The sequence below is a fragment of the Lathyrus oleraceus genome, chromosome 6, assembly GCF_024323335.1.
Source record: "Lathyrus oleraceus cultivar Zhongwan6 chromosome 6, CAAS_Psat_ZW6_1.0, whole genome shotgun sequence".
Classification (NCBI taxonomy): Eukaryota; Viridiplantae; Streptophyta; class Magnoliopsida; order Fabales; family Fabaceae; genus Lathyrus; species Lathyrus oleraceus.
Window position 1 is genome coordinate 445,992,312 of NC_066584.1, and position 11,646 is coordinate 446,003,957.

At 38.5% G+C, this 11,646-nt stretch overlaps 2 protein-coding genes across 2 annotated transcripts in view; both read right to left on the bottom strand.

Moving 5' to 3' along the window:
* Positions 1-1,775, bottom strand: part of LOC127096182 (uncharacterized) — a 49,453-nt gene extending 47,678 nt beyond the window's left edge. The window contains exon 1 of the mRNA XM_051034789.1: positions 1,203-1,775. Within this exon, the coding sequence (XP_050890746.1) occupies positions 1,203-1,775 (573 nt within the window). The remainder of the gene's footprint in view (positions 1-1,202) is intronic.
* Positions 1,776-9,778: 8,003 nt separating this feature from the next.
* LOC127096184 (uncharacterized) lies at positions 9,779-10,660 on the bottom strand. The gene has a single exon (XM_051034790.1). The coding sequence runs from the start codon at positions 10,658-10,660 to the stop codon at positions 9,779-9,781; it is 882 nt and encodes a 293-aa protein (XP_050890747.1).
* Between the last annotated feature and the right edge of the window lie 986 nt (positions 10,661-11,646).

The following is an 11,646-nucleotide window of genomic DNA, read 5'->3' on the forward strand; positions in this document are numbered from 1 at the left end:
ATGTGATGTTGAAGAAGATGTCAGAGGGTAACTCTGAATGTTACAGGTGCTGTTATTGTTGAAGGAGATGTCTGTGTTGTACAGACTTAGAGGGAGAAGAAGTACCCATGTTTTTTTTATGTGTATTACTAGTTGCTGTTATAACTAGTAATTGTGTTTGCTTCTGTTGCTGCTTAAACTGCTGATGAGTTTTTTCTTGTGAACAAAATGGACAGATATATGTTTTAGCCAAAATTTTCCAAAGGGGGAGTTTGTTGGTTCTAAGTGTTGGCAATAATTTTGGTAAAACAAAGAATGTTCACAAGATGTTACATGTAATGTCTTAACATAAGATATTATGTACCTGCTGGATATTTAAAATGGAATTATGCAGGATTGTTCCAGGATGTCAGACCCTATGTCATGACATCTGTACACAGAATATTCAGTTTGAATGTTATGTGTTATGTGATTGCGCTTTTAATGGCAATCTATGTTTGATTGATGAGTTAATTGCAAATGCAATCAATCAATGATTACAACGTGATTTAACTTATTTTCCAAAGAGATCTAACCAACTGTCATGAGAAGATTTAAAAGGAAAATAGTTTTAGGGTTTTATGATGTCCAAGCCCAGCCAAATGCTTCTATAAAAAGGACATGGAAAACCTAATTTGATACACAAGAAATACAGAGCGAAATATTGAGAGAGAATAAGAGTTTAAATCTTGTGTGGTCATGTGACTTATAAGCCATTCAATTCATCCATTGATGATTAAATTGGTCTGATTTGTGAGTTGTATTTTGTCACTCAAAGCTTTTAAGCATGAGTGTGTGTCTACTTGATTGAAGTTGTTAAGTAAGATCAAGTGTGTGTCTTTGAAGAGTGTCTTCTTTTCATTGTAATTCTTGTTTAATATCACTGGTGTGATTGAGGGGGAGTGAGATGGGATCTCATATCTAAGAGTTCTTCGGTAGAAGTCACACGGGTAGAGATTAGGTGAAAAAGACTGTAACTTGTGTAGTTTACTGAGAGTCTTTGAACTGATTCTATTTTAGTGGATTTCCTTCTTGGCTTGGAAGCCCCCAGACGTAGGTGAGTTGCACCGAACTGGGTTAACAATTGTTTGTGTCTCTTGCATTACTATTCTTTATCTTTATTCTGTTTGTATTATTCAGATATTAGTATCGTGACATTACCTTCGACATCTCATATCTGATACCAGAATTTCGAACTGGTCAATAATCTTGAAGTCACTTTTCTTGATCAGTTTGAGGAATTCCTGACTTTCCTCAAAGGTGATACTCTTCTTGTGATCTTCAGACTGTTCTTTCTCAACCATCGACTCTTTACCCTTGGATGCTTCGGCCTCGGCAGTTTTATTGTTGTCAATAACCTTCGTCAACACCTGAGCAGTCGTCACGATCGGAGTCGGAGCAGGAATGACCTTCTCCTTAGGCGGGATAACTGTGGGTGCTGGAGACACCCTAGGAGTGTATTTAGGAGCGAATACACGGCCTCTTCGAGTCATGGCTCCCGTTCCTGCAATGTTGACGATTCCTGTGTCAGAAGTGCGGATTTCTCTTCCTCCCAAATACATTATGGTCTCATAATTCCAAGGCACTGCCTTAGTATTCTGATACGGGAACGGAGTTGGAACACGAAAATGAATCGGCTGAATCCTCCTAGGAGGAGCTTCAACCTTCTTTTTCCTGTATACAATTGTTATTGGTTCGATCACTGCCACTTCTTTTGCTGCTTGAGATTTGGAGAATTGTATTAACCATTGATCCATCAGTTCTTGCACACACCCTTTCAACTGCTCGCAATTATCTAGATCGAACTCGCATACTCTGTGTCATACCCCAATTTTGTCCGGTTATTTGTGGTTTACCCATGAGATCTTTTTATTTCAAAGGTCCATTTGCATAAATGTGTTCATAATCTAAAATGTAGTTTGAATCCTTTTACATTACTAATCCAAAACCTATTTTTTCTATTAGTCAGTATTAAGAGCCACGTTATTATTTCTATGATCACTATTTACTAGTCCATTTACATATCCCAAATATTTATACAAAGTTCTAAGTTCTTCATGGGTTCCCAAATTAAATTTGCATTTTTTAGACACATGTATGTATTGTTTTTAAATTAAAAGTTTCATATTTATATTTTTGTAATTAAAATAAAATTGTGTTGTTTTTTAAAGTCCCCTATTTAGATTTTTATATTTAAAATAGAATTGTGTTGTTTTTAAAATTAAGTCATTATACTTAAATTAGAAATTTGTTTTTAAAATTAAGCCATTATACTTAAATTAGAAATTTGTTTTTAAAATTAAGTCATTATACTTAAATTAAAAATTTGTTTTTAAAATTAAGTCAATATACTTAAATTAGAAATTTGTTTTTAAAATTAAGCCATTATACTTAAATTAGAAATTTATTTTTAAAATTAAGTCATTATACTTAAATTAGAAATTTGTTTTTAAAATTAAGTCATTATACTTAAATTAGAAATTTGTTTTTAAAATTAAGTCATTATACTTAAATTAGAAATTTGTTTTTAAAATTAAGTCATTATACTTAAATTAGAAATTTGTTTTTAAAATTAAGTCATTATACTTAAATTATATGTTGTTTTTAAAATTAATTCATTATACTTAAGTTAGAAATTTGTTGTTTTTAAAAGTTGAAATTGATTAGCATAAATAAATATTGAGTTAAATTTTGAAAGATTAAAAGGTAATTACATAATTAAAATTTAATTCAATAAGTCCCAAATAATCCAAACACACATTTTGTCTAAAAAAAACTAAACTAAGTAATTACAGTGAAAAATTGCTACAGATGGAAATAGGTTCCTAATGACCAAAACCAAGCAATTAGGATGAAATCACTTTGGACTTAGTCATGAAAACAGGTTGTCTTGAAGCTTAGAGCATCCACCTTCCATTACAGCAGGTCATCTCAGAGTTTTAATCTGCAAAGAACAAAAATAGCTTATTTTAAAAGCACTTTTCAAAAGCACTTAGAGAGTTGAAAAACAACTAAATGAATCATTCAGTTTAAAGCTTTACCCAGAAAATTAACCTAAACATCCAAAAAAGCATGTCAAAGTTGATCTAAAATAGGAACATATCAAATCCTACATAATCTGGGATGAGACAAGTTGAAAAAGGAGGAGTTTTTTTAAAACTTAAAAAATTCTTCATAAAACGTTCATGAAAAGAGGACAGCAACCACACAGTAAGAAATTTCTTCTAAAAACCCTAAACCACAACAACAACAACATATGCACAACAAGATTTTTTTTCTAAAACCTAGAACACACATCAAGAACAACATAACAATATTTCATAAAAGACCTGATCTTTGCGTCGTTACTCTGTTGAAATTCGACCTCAAACCGCACACAAAAGCTCGAAACACAAAAGGGGTATTCAGGGTTTATCGCCGAAACTCTGGGTACACTGAGCTAGACCAAATCACACCAAGCACAGAAGTCAGAAGAAGGAAGCAGAAAAGAGAAATCATTTGGGCAAAGCGAAAGAAAGTTCGACGGTTTACCGTTGGGTTTTGTTGGGAAGACAAGAAGGAAGGACCGGAAAGGAGCACGAAGAGGAACCAACCTACGGGTCACCGCCTTAGCATCCGAATCGGGTAGATCTCTGTTTCATGTCCCTTGCGTCGTTGTTCTGTTTATTTTGCGTTTTCCTTCTTTTAATTGTTGACTGTCGACGATTTGCTTTAAATCGTTGATAAACGTTACTTATGGATGCATGAATTTAGGACGTTTAGGCGGATGAATCTGCAATAGGTTTAGGTTTGTTTCTTTTGTTGGAACGTGTGAGTGGAGCGTATGCAGGAAGAGAAATCAAAAACTGAGAGGAATCTAATGAATTTGTGGAGAGAGAGGGTGAAGTTGAAGAGACTAATGCTTTTAAAAAAAAAACATTATCGCTATGCAGTATATTCTTTGATTTTCTTTTAAATTCCCTTTATTAGAAATGGATTCTTGAATGGTTCTGTGTACCAATGGAATTACTAAGTAGGTGTGACTTTTAAAGTCCTTGGCCATAGCTGTCGATCATAGGAGAAGGGAAACGACGTTTCATTTATTTTACATTAATGCTTTTGTTCTTTTTATTTATTGCTTTTTTATGGTATTAATTAAAAACTTTATCATGGCTATTCAAAAGCTGGGTACCAATTTCCCACTGTCCAACGTTTCTTCTAATTTCCTTTCCCTACTTGATGCCACGTATCAGCAACCTTAATGGCTTATCATAGCATATTTGGATTGATACCATCATACTGTTGTTGAGTTTTCTTTACAAGTTTATTTTATTCCAGAATTTGTGATTGGGCCGTGGGGTTTTGGGCTTCGTGTGCTCATCTATTATCCCAACTGTTTTTTTTTGTAGTTTTTTTATAAGAGGTTGTTGTTCTAAATAGATGGAAAGAAATAATCAAAATAATAAAAAGCATAAAGAATAATATTTAGAAAATATTTTGTGTTCATGGTATCATCCTTTCAAAATGACTACTCCTAATTAATTATAAACTCTAAAAACTTTATTTTAAAAATTAATTTTTTGGATGAAAAGGAGGATAGTAAGTGTACGCTTCACTACCTCTCGATTATTCGAATAATTGGCGTTCGCCATATTGCTCGAATTTTCGTCATTCAATTAAAATCCTAAAAAAATTCCATAAAATTAAAATCATTTCCCCGATTTATTTATAATTTCTAAAAGCTTCATTTTAATAATTAATTTTTGGATGAAAAGGAGAATAGTAAGCGTCCGCTTCACTATCTCTCGACTATTCGAATAATTGGCGTTCGCCATCTTGCTCGAATTTTCGTCATTTAATTAAAACCTCAAACCATAATATTCAAATCATTTCTTCCAAATTAAATACGATTTCTAAAACATTCTAAATTCTAAATTTCCGATAATAAAAGGATAGGAGGCGTTCGCCTCACTATCTTCCGATTATTCGAATAATTGGCGTACGCCATATTGCTCGAATTTTTGTCATCAAATTAAAATCGCAATCGAATAAATTCAAATCACCTTTTTGATCAAATACAATTTCAGAAAAATAAATAACTTAAACTTTAATCGATTGAATGGGAGGCGTTCGCCTCGCCATTCCTTGATTATTTGAATAATTGGCGTACGCCACATTGCTCAAATCATCGATTTTCCAAACAAACCTACAAATTCAAATTCAAACTATTTTCACATATCAATTACAACGTCCAAAAACATATCTTTTATAAATTAAACTTCAGATGACAAAAGATGGGAGGCGTTCGCCTCACCATCTCTCGATTATTTGAATAATTGGCGCTCGCCACATTGCTCAAGTTATCGACTTCCGATTAAAATACTTTAAATAAACTTGGATAAGGGAATAGGTGGCGCTCGCCTCATTATTCTTTGAATAAGCAAGTAGGAGGCGCACGCCTCACTACCGTGCATATTCAACATCCACAAACAAACTTTCAAAATAATTCGAACGAAAAAGGAGTAGAAGGCGTTCGCCTTGTTATTCCTCGAAAGAATTGGACGATTGGTGTGCACCACATTGCTCAATCTTTCGTCGTTCTTCAAAAACATCTTAAACAAATCAAACTAGATTCTCGCCCCGCGCGATCGAAACCTAACCAAAACACCCAAACACATCAATTCAACTTGTCACCCCCGCGTGACTAAAACTCTTTTAAAAAAGAACACTGTTTAATCCTTTCTAACGCGCATAACAAACCAATGCTTAAGCCTCCGCCAAGAGTAGACAAGCCAGCTTTTAGCCTTTAGGACGCGATCTACACAACCGTTCATTAAAAGACACCAACAAAACCGTAGTTCCACGAACTACGAATGCTCTGACTTCCTTATTGCACCATAAGGATACGTAGGCACGAGATTGCGAGATCTTGGCAAGCACACTAATAAAAAACCTCCCATTTCCCCCTCCTGAGGTCGTCATCCATCTCTATTATCAACTCTAATTACTCGAAGAAAGCAAATAACATTTAACTAACATTCAAATAGCAAATTAGACTAAAAGGTTCCCGTTGAGTACAACAGACGTGAGGGGTGCTAATACCTTCCCCTTGCGTAATCGACTCCCGAACCCGAATATGGTTGCAACGACCATTATTCCATTTTCTAAAATGTTTTATCGATATTTCCCTATTCCTTCAATGGGATAAATAAAGTTCGGTGGCAACTCTGTTCGAATATAAATATTTCCGCGACTATCGCGAGGAATCGTATTTTTCGAGATGCGACACTGTGCAATCATCATGTGCCCTTTCTAGAAACCCAAATTGTCCAAGCTTTTGCAATACAATGGACATCAGAGTCTTTACTTCTTCAACCCTCAATATAACTTCGGTATTTTCCTCTTCTATCACGATGTTGACTGCCGCACCGCTATGATTTGGAAAAGGATTTATCTTTACGTTTGGTTTTTCTTCGGAAAATGACAGAATCTTTTGGTCAATTAACTCTTGGATCCTTTTTTTGAGGGTCCAACAGTCTTCGGTGGAATATCCTATATACCCTGCGTGGAAAGCTCATGTGGCATTAGGATTGTAACGGCGATTGAAAGGAGGAGAAGCTGCTGGTAGTTCTCTCGGTACAATAGCTCCCACATGGATTAGATACGGCACTAACTATACGTATGGCACCGGGATCTTATCAAATTGGGGACGATCACCAAAGTTGCCTCTATTATTCTGACCTCGGTTTCATCCTCTGTTGTCGCTATTATATTGTTGGTTTGGATTTTTCTGAGCGGGTGTTGATTGTTGATTTCCTTTCCGCGTTTGATACTAGAAAGGCGGTTGCTGGTATTGAGCTGCGGCGACGTACAAATACGGGTAATATGGCATAGGGGCCATCAGAAATTGATATCGGGGGCGAGCCTTCGCCGTTACAGCGTTTCTTCCCCTTCTTTCTTTTTAGCGAAGCCCTTATGCGGTCTCTTGTTGGTTGTCTGCTGGGCGGTCGTGTCTGTGACTTTCCCTGATTTTAACCCACTCTCATCATGTTCCCCAATGGTTACCATGTCAGCAAAATTTGTCGATGAACTGCCAACCATCTTTTCAAAATACAACCCTTGCAGCGTACCCATGAAGATGTCTACTAATTCATTGTCAGATAATGTTGGCCGAACCCTAAACGCCATTTCGTGCCAACGTTGAGCATATTCCTTGAAAGTTTCATTAGATCTTTGAGATTGATTCTGTAACTAAAGCCTTGTCGGAGCCATGTCAAGGTTGTACTTATATTATTTCAAGAATTCCTCAGAGAGCTCCCTCCAAGACCGGATCTTTGAACGCTCCAGACTCATGTACCAATCCAAGGAGGCCCCAACCAGGCTATATTGGAAGCAATGGATCAAGAGGTTGTCATTATCAATGTGTGAGGCCATTTTCCTACAAAACATGGTGAGGTGACTACGGGGACAACTGAGGCCCTTGTACTTTGGAAGATCAGGCACCTTGAATTTCTGAGGTAACACCACATTCGGGACCAAGTAGAGGTCTCGAGCATCTATACCAAAGGAAGAGAAACCCTTAATGGCCCTTATTCTGTCGTCCAAGAGCTGGTAATCCGCAGGTTTGACCAGATCAATAGTGGGAGGAACGACCTGACTGACCGATCAAGAAGCTTTTGGAGTGATCGGTGCAGGCATGTTCGGGGTGAACCACATTTGAGGCGGGTAGGAGAAACTTGGTGGCACAGTCTGAGCAGCATGAGTAGGTTGAGGATATTGCATTCTAGCCTGAGCATTAGGGGCCTGAGGTGCCCCTATCTATGCATGCTGGGATGCAGGGTATGTCAACATGGGCATGGAGGTTGCCCTAGGGTAACCAAAAGGAAAAGCCGGAACCTGGCCCGTGCTCACAGCTTGAGCGGTTTGATTGGGAAGTTGGAAGTGGAGATGCGGGCCTCAGTAGTCCTCTTCATCATTGGGGAGGTCGTCAGGAACCTGACCCTGGTTGTTATCTGGATCAACAACATCGATTGGAGTAGTTTGGAGAGTGGGGAGAGCCCACGGGAAACCAACATTTCTAGCAGTGGCAGCGGCGGAGAGAGCCGAGTGAGGGAAGAAAGCTCCCCCGCTAGAAAGACTGGTAGCTAGGTGTGGGGGCATTCCCCACGGATAGGCAGCATCAAGCCTAGCAGGGTCCATGGGGACCATCTGACGGTTCCTAGAGTTAGGCACAACAGTTTCCGCCGGAGTGTCAACGGTAGTGCCAGGAGCAGCATTAGGAATGGTCACCCCAGCAGCATGGGTGACATTGGCACCAGCAGAGGCAGGGTTCCTCTGAGATTGGAGGATCTCAATGATAGCCTCCATGTTTCCCCTGAACAGATTCATTTCACCTTGCACCTGGGCAAGGGATTCACGAACGGCAGCGTTGTTAACTTCGTATTCGGGCATGATTCTTAACTTGTTGGAATGTGTGTAGTACTGATGACGAGTCGTCGTTGTTGCTGTGGCAAAACGACGAGTGTAAGCATTTTGTTTTCTGACACCTTTTGGAAAATAAATGCGTGGATGCATGTATGTATTCAAAAGGATTTGATATATGCATTCATTATACTTTTTATTATTATTTTTTGTAAAGGAAAACAGTTCCAGGGAATCTGAGAGTTTGTTCATTTAACACAAGAAATTATAAATAAAATAAAGAGAGACAGTTTATGAAGCCAATAATCGAGAAACTCTTTTATTCAATGTCGATAAAGCGGAATATAAGTACATCAAGGAAATGCCCACCGGCTACAAGAGGGTCACATTAGTCCTATCTGACCTCAATCTAGTGAATTACAAGCGACTAGAAGCAATTGGATAACAGCTTTTCATAGTAAGTCTGAGATTTGGGGGACAGGCAGGCGCCCCACTTTCCCAACATCGCACTCCCTTCAAGTGGTGGGTTATGATCTGGCTCGCTCGGAATGTTGTTCACAATTGTCTTCCCCCGATTGAAGAGGTCTTCAGGATGCTCATTCACTTGTGTGTTGTTGTCTTTCAGGTTCCCATGTGATTGTACCTTCAACTCTCAAATCTCTTCTAGTCTCTGATTCATCTCGTACTGGTTTTGGCAAAGGATGACTTCTAGCTGTTTGTTGCGGATTTTCTCATCCTTCAACTCTTTCTTACAAGCTTCTAACAGGCTTTGAAGTTTCTTCATTTGTTCCATGTGTTCTAGTTCTGCTTTGCTGGCTCGACATTGGGCTTCGGCTAACTGCTTCTTTTTTGTTGTCAGGCTGGCATAAGTCCCTTTGAGAGTGTCACCCACTTTGAGTCTTTTGAAGACCTCTGTCTGTACCTCATCATCTTCTTGATGAACTCGGTCTCTCTTCTGATTCAGATTGAATTTCAAGGTTTCCTTTTCCAATGAGATCTTAGCAAGCCTAGATTTGAGATCGGCATTCTCTTTCTCTAGGGTCTTGATAACCTTCTTCAATTCATCTACTTCAGAATTTGGCTAGTTCTCTGGCTCGGGGAGGGGGGGGGGTTGCAGGCTCATGGACGGTTCGTGCGGGAACGGCAACAAGACCTCATTAACTCTGCTCTTGACCCAACTAGTGTAAGCTTCCTTGGTGATACAGTTCTTCTTACCCATCTCTGCTCTTCCTTGAGGACAAATCGATCCCAACGCCTTGACAATCTTCTTGATCAACTCTGGCTCTTCGACCCCTTCGTATAAGACAAAACCCTCTACACTTTCGAGATCTGGTTTGTCCATCATAGGGTATCAAAGTTGTCACAATGCTAGCCTCGGGTTGTAGTTGATCCCTCCTTTTGTACCAAGAAGAGGTACATGAGGAAAATCCCCATAATCGAGGATGAGCTTGACACCATCGTATACTCGAGAATACCAAGGAATGTCTTTGGCTTTTAAGGACATGATCCGCTGGGACCACTTCAAGTTATCTTTGTTCTCAATGAAAGGGCCTTTACTGGGTAGATGCGAAATAAACCATCTATATAGAAAATGGGTACAACATATGATAGTCCCTTTCTTCTTCTGGGTCCTCACATGGATGGAATAGTAAGTATCAACAAGAAGAGTGGGAATCGAATTCTGAGTCAGGAAAATGTGAATAGCAGCCAAGTCTATGAACTCCTCCATATTCGAAAACAATACAATCCCATAGATAAGTAAAGCTAGATTGACGTTGAAGGCCGTCCAGCTTACAGCTTCAGCGAAGGCGATAACTTTGTTTACGAGAAACCTAGAGGTGAAACCATGGATTCCACCCTTTGGCTTCAGGTTCAGTTCTATTTCCTTCTTTCCCATATGCAGAGCTTCAGCAAGATCTTGATATTTAGGAAGTTCCTTAGTGTGGATATAGGGCACTTGGTTCTTGATCCTAATACCCAGAATATGAGAGTACTCTTCCAATGTCAACGCTAGCTGGTAATCTTGGAAAGTAAAGCATCTTAGTGGTGGATCGTAGAATTGCACCAAGGTGTGCACAGCGGTGATGTTGACCTTGGTGTTCAGAATACCCAAAAGGTTACCATAAGCTTCCTTGAAGTTGTCTTTGTGTGTCAGATCTAAACGTGCCCCAAGTCCCCTAAATACGGCCAACTGAGGTTCCGCAAACTTGTAATTGTGGATGCTCTTTCTTTTGGGATTCATACTTTGCTTCAAATGCTTGGTAAAAAGACTGGGCTCTTGGATTCCTAGAGAAGACATGCATATGCAAAAATTGGTCATGATGAATGATAATATAATGATGAGATGATAATAAGTCACATGGTTTCGAAACTCAGGTAAGTTCTGGACAATCTGTAAGTGCCGCATGTTGCAAGTTAAAAAGTTCGACGTAACATGAGTATCAAGGTAGGTGGAGTCTATGGTTTCCTGCAATAAAAACCCATATCCCCCCTCACAGGTGTGGACTATGCTCCAAGATGGTCCCTAGAAGGTCTCCTAGAGTCATCAACTCAAAATGGAAATACCTTGCCATAGTGAATACTCACAGGACAAAAGTATTTCCAAGTGAATCTAGTCTGGGTGTGGTTCTCGTGACACCCAATACACGAAACGCAGGTGTACACGACTATCCACGAGTCTAACCTATGTGTGTACTAAGCTCGATTACAGAGCTTCCTCTCATGTAGTCTAACCCATCCCAACAATAGCACAACATATATATATATATATATATATATATATATATATATATATATATATATATATATATATATATATATATATATATATATATATATATATATATATATATATATATATATAAAGCGAGTAAAAATGCGATAAATAAAAGCAGATAAAGCTATAAGGATAAACACCTAAAACTAGCGAGAGAACAACCTAAACTAGGCTTGACTCCTTTTAGAGACTAGGAAGTACTCCAAGTAGCGAAGTATCCCCAATAGAGTCGCCAACTGAAGCTAGCGGAAATATACCCGATCGTATCGCACGCTTGAACATATAACAGAGTTGCCATCACACTTTATTTATCCCCAAAGGGAAGGGAAAACATCGATAAAACCCGGGGGAAAGAGATATGCTGGATAAGGAAGTCGGTTATGCAAGGGGAAGGTATTAGCACCCCAAACATCCATGGTACTCCATGGGAACCATTTTGATTGTTATCGCTT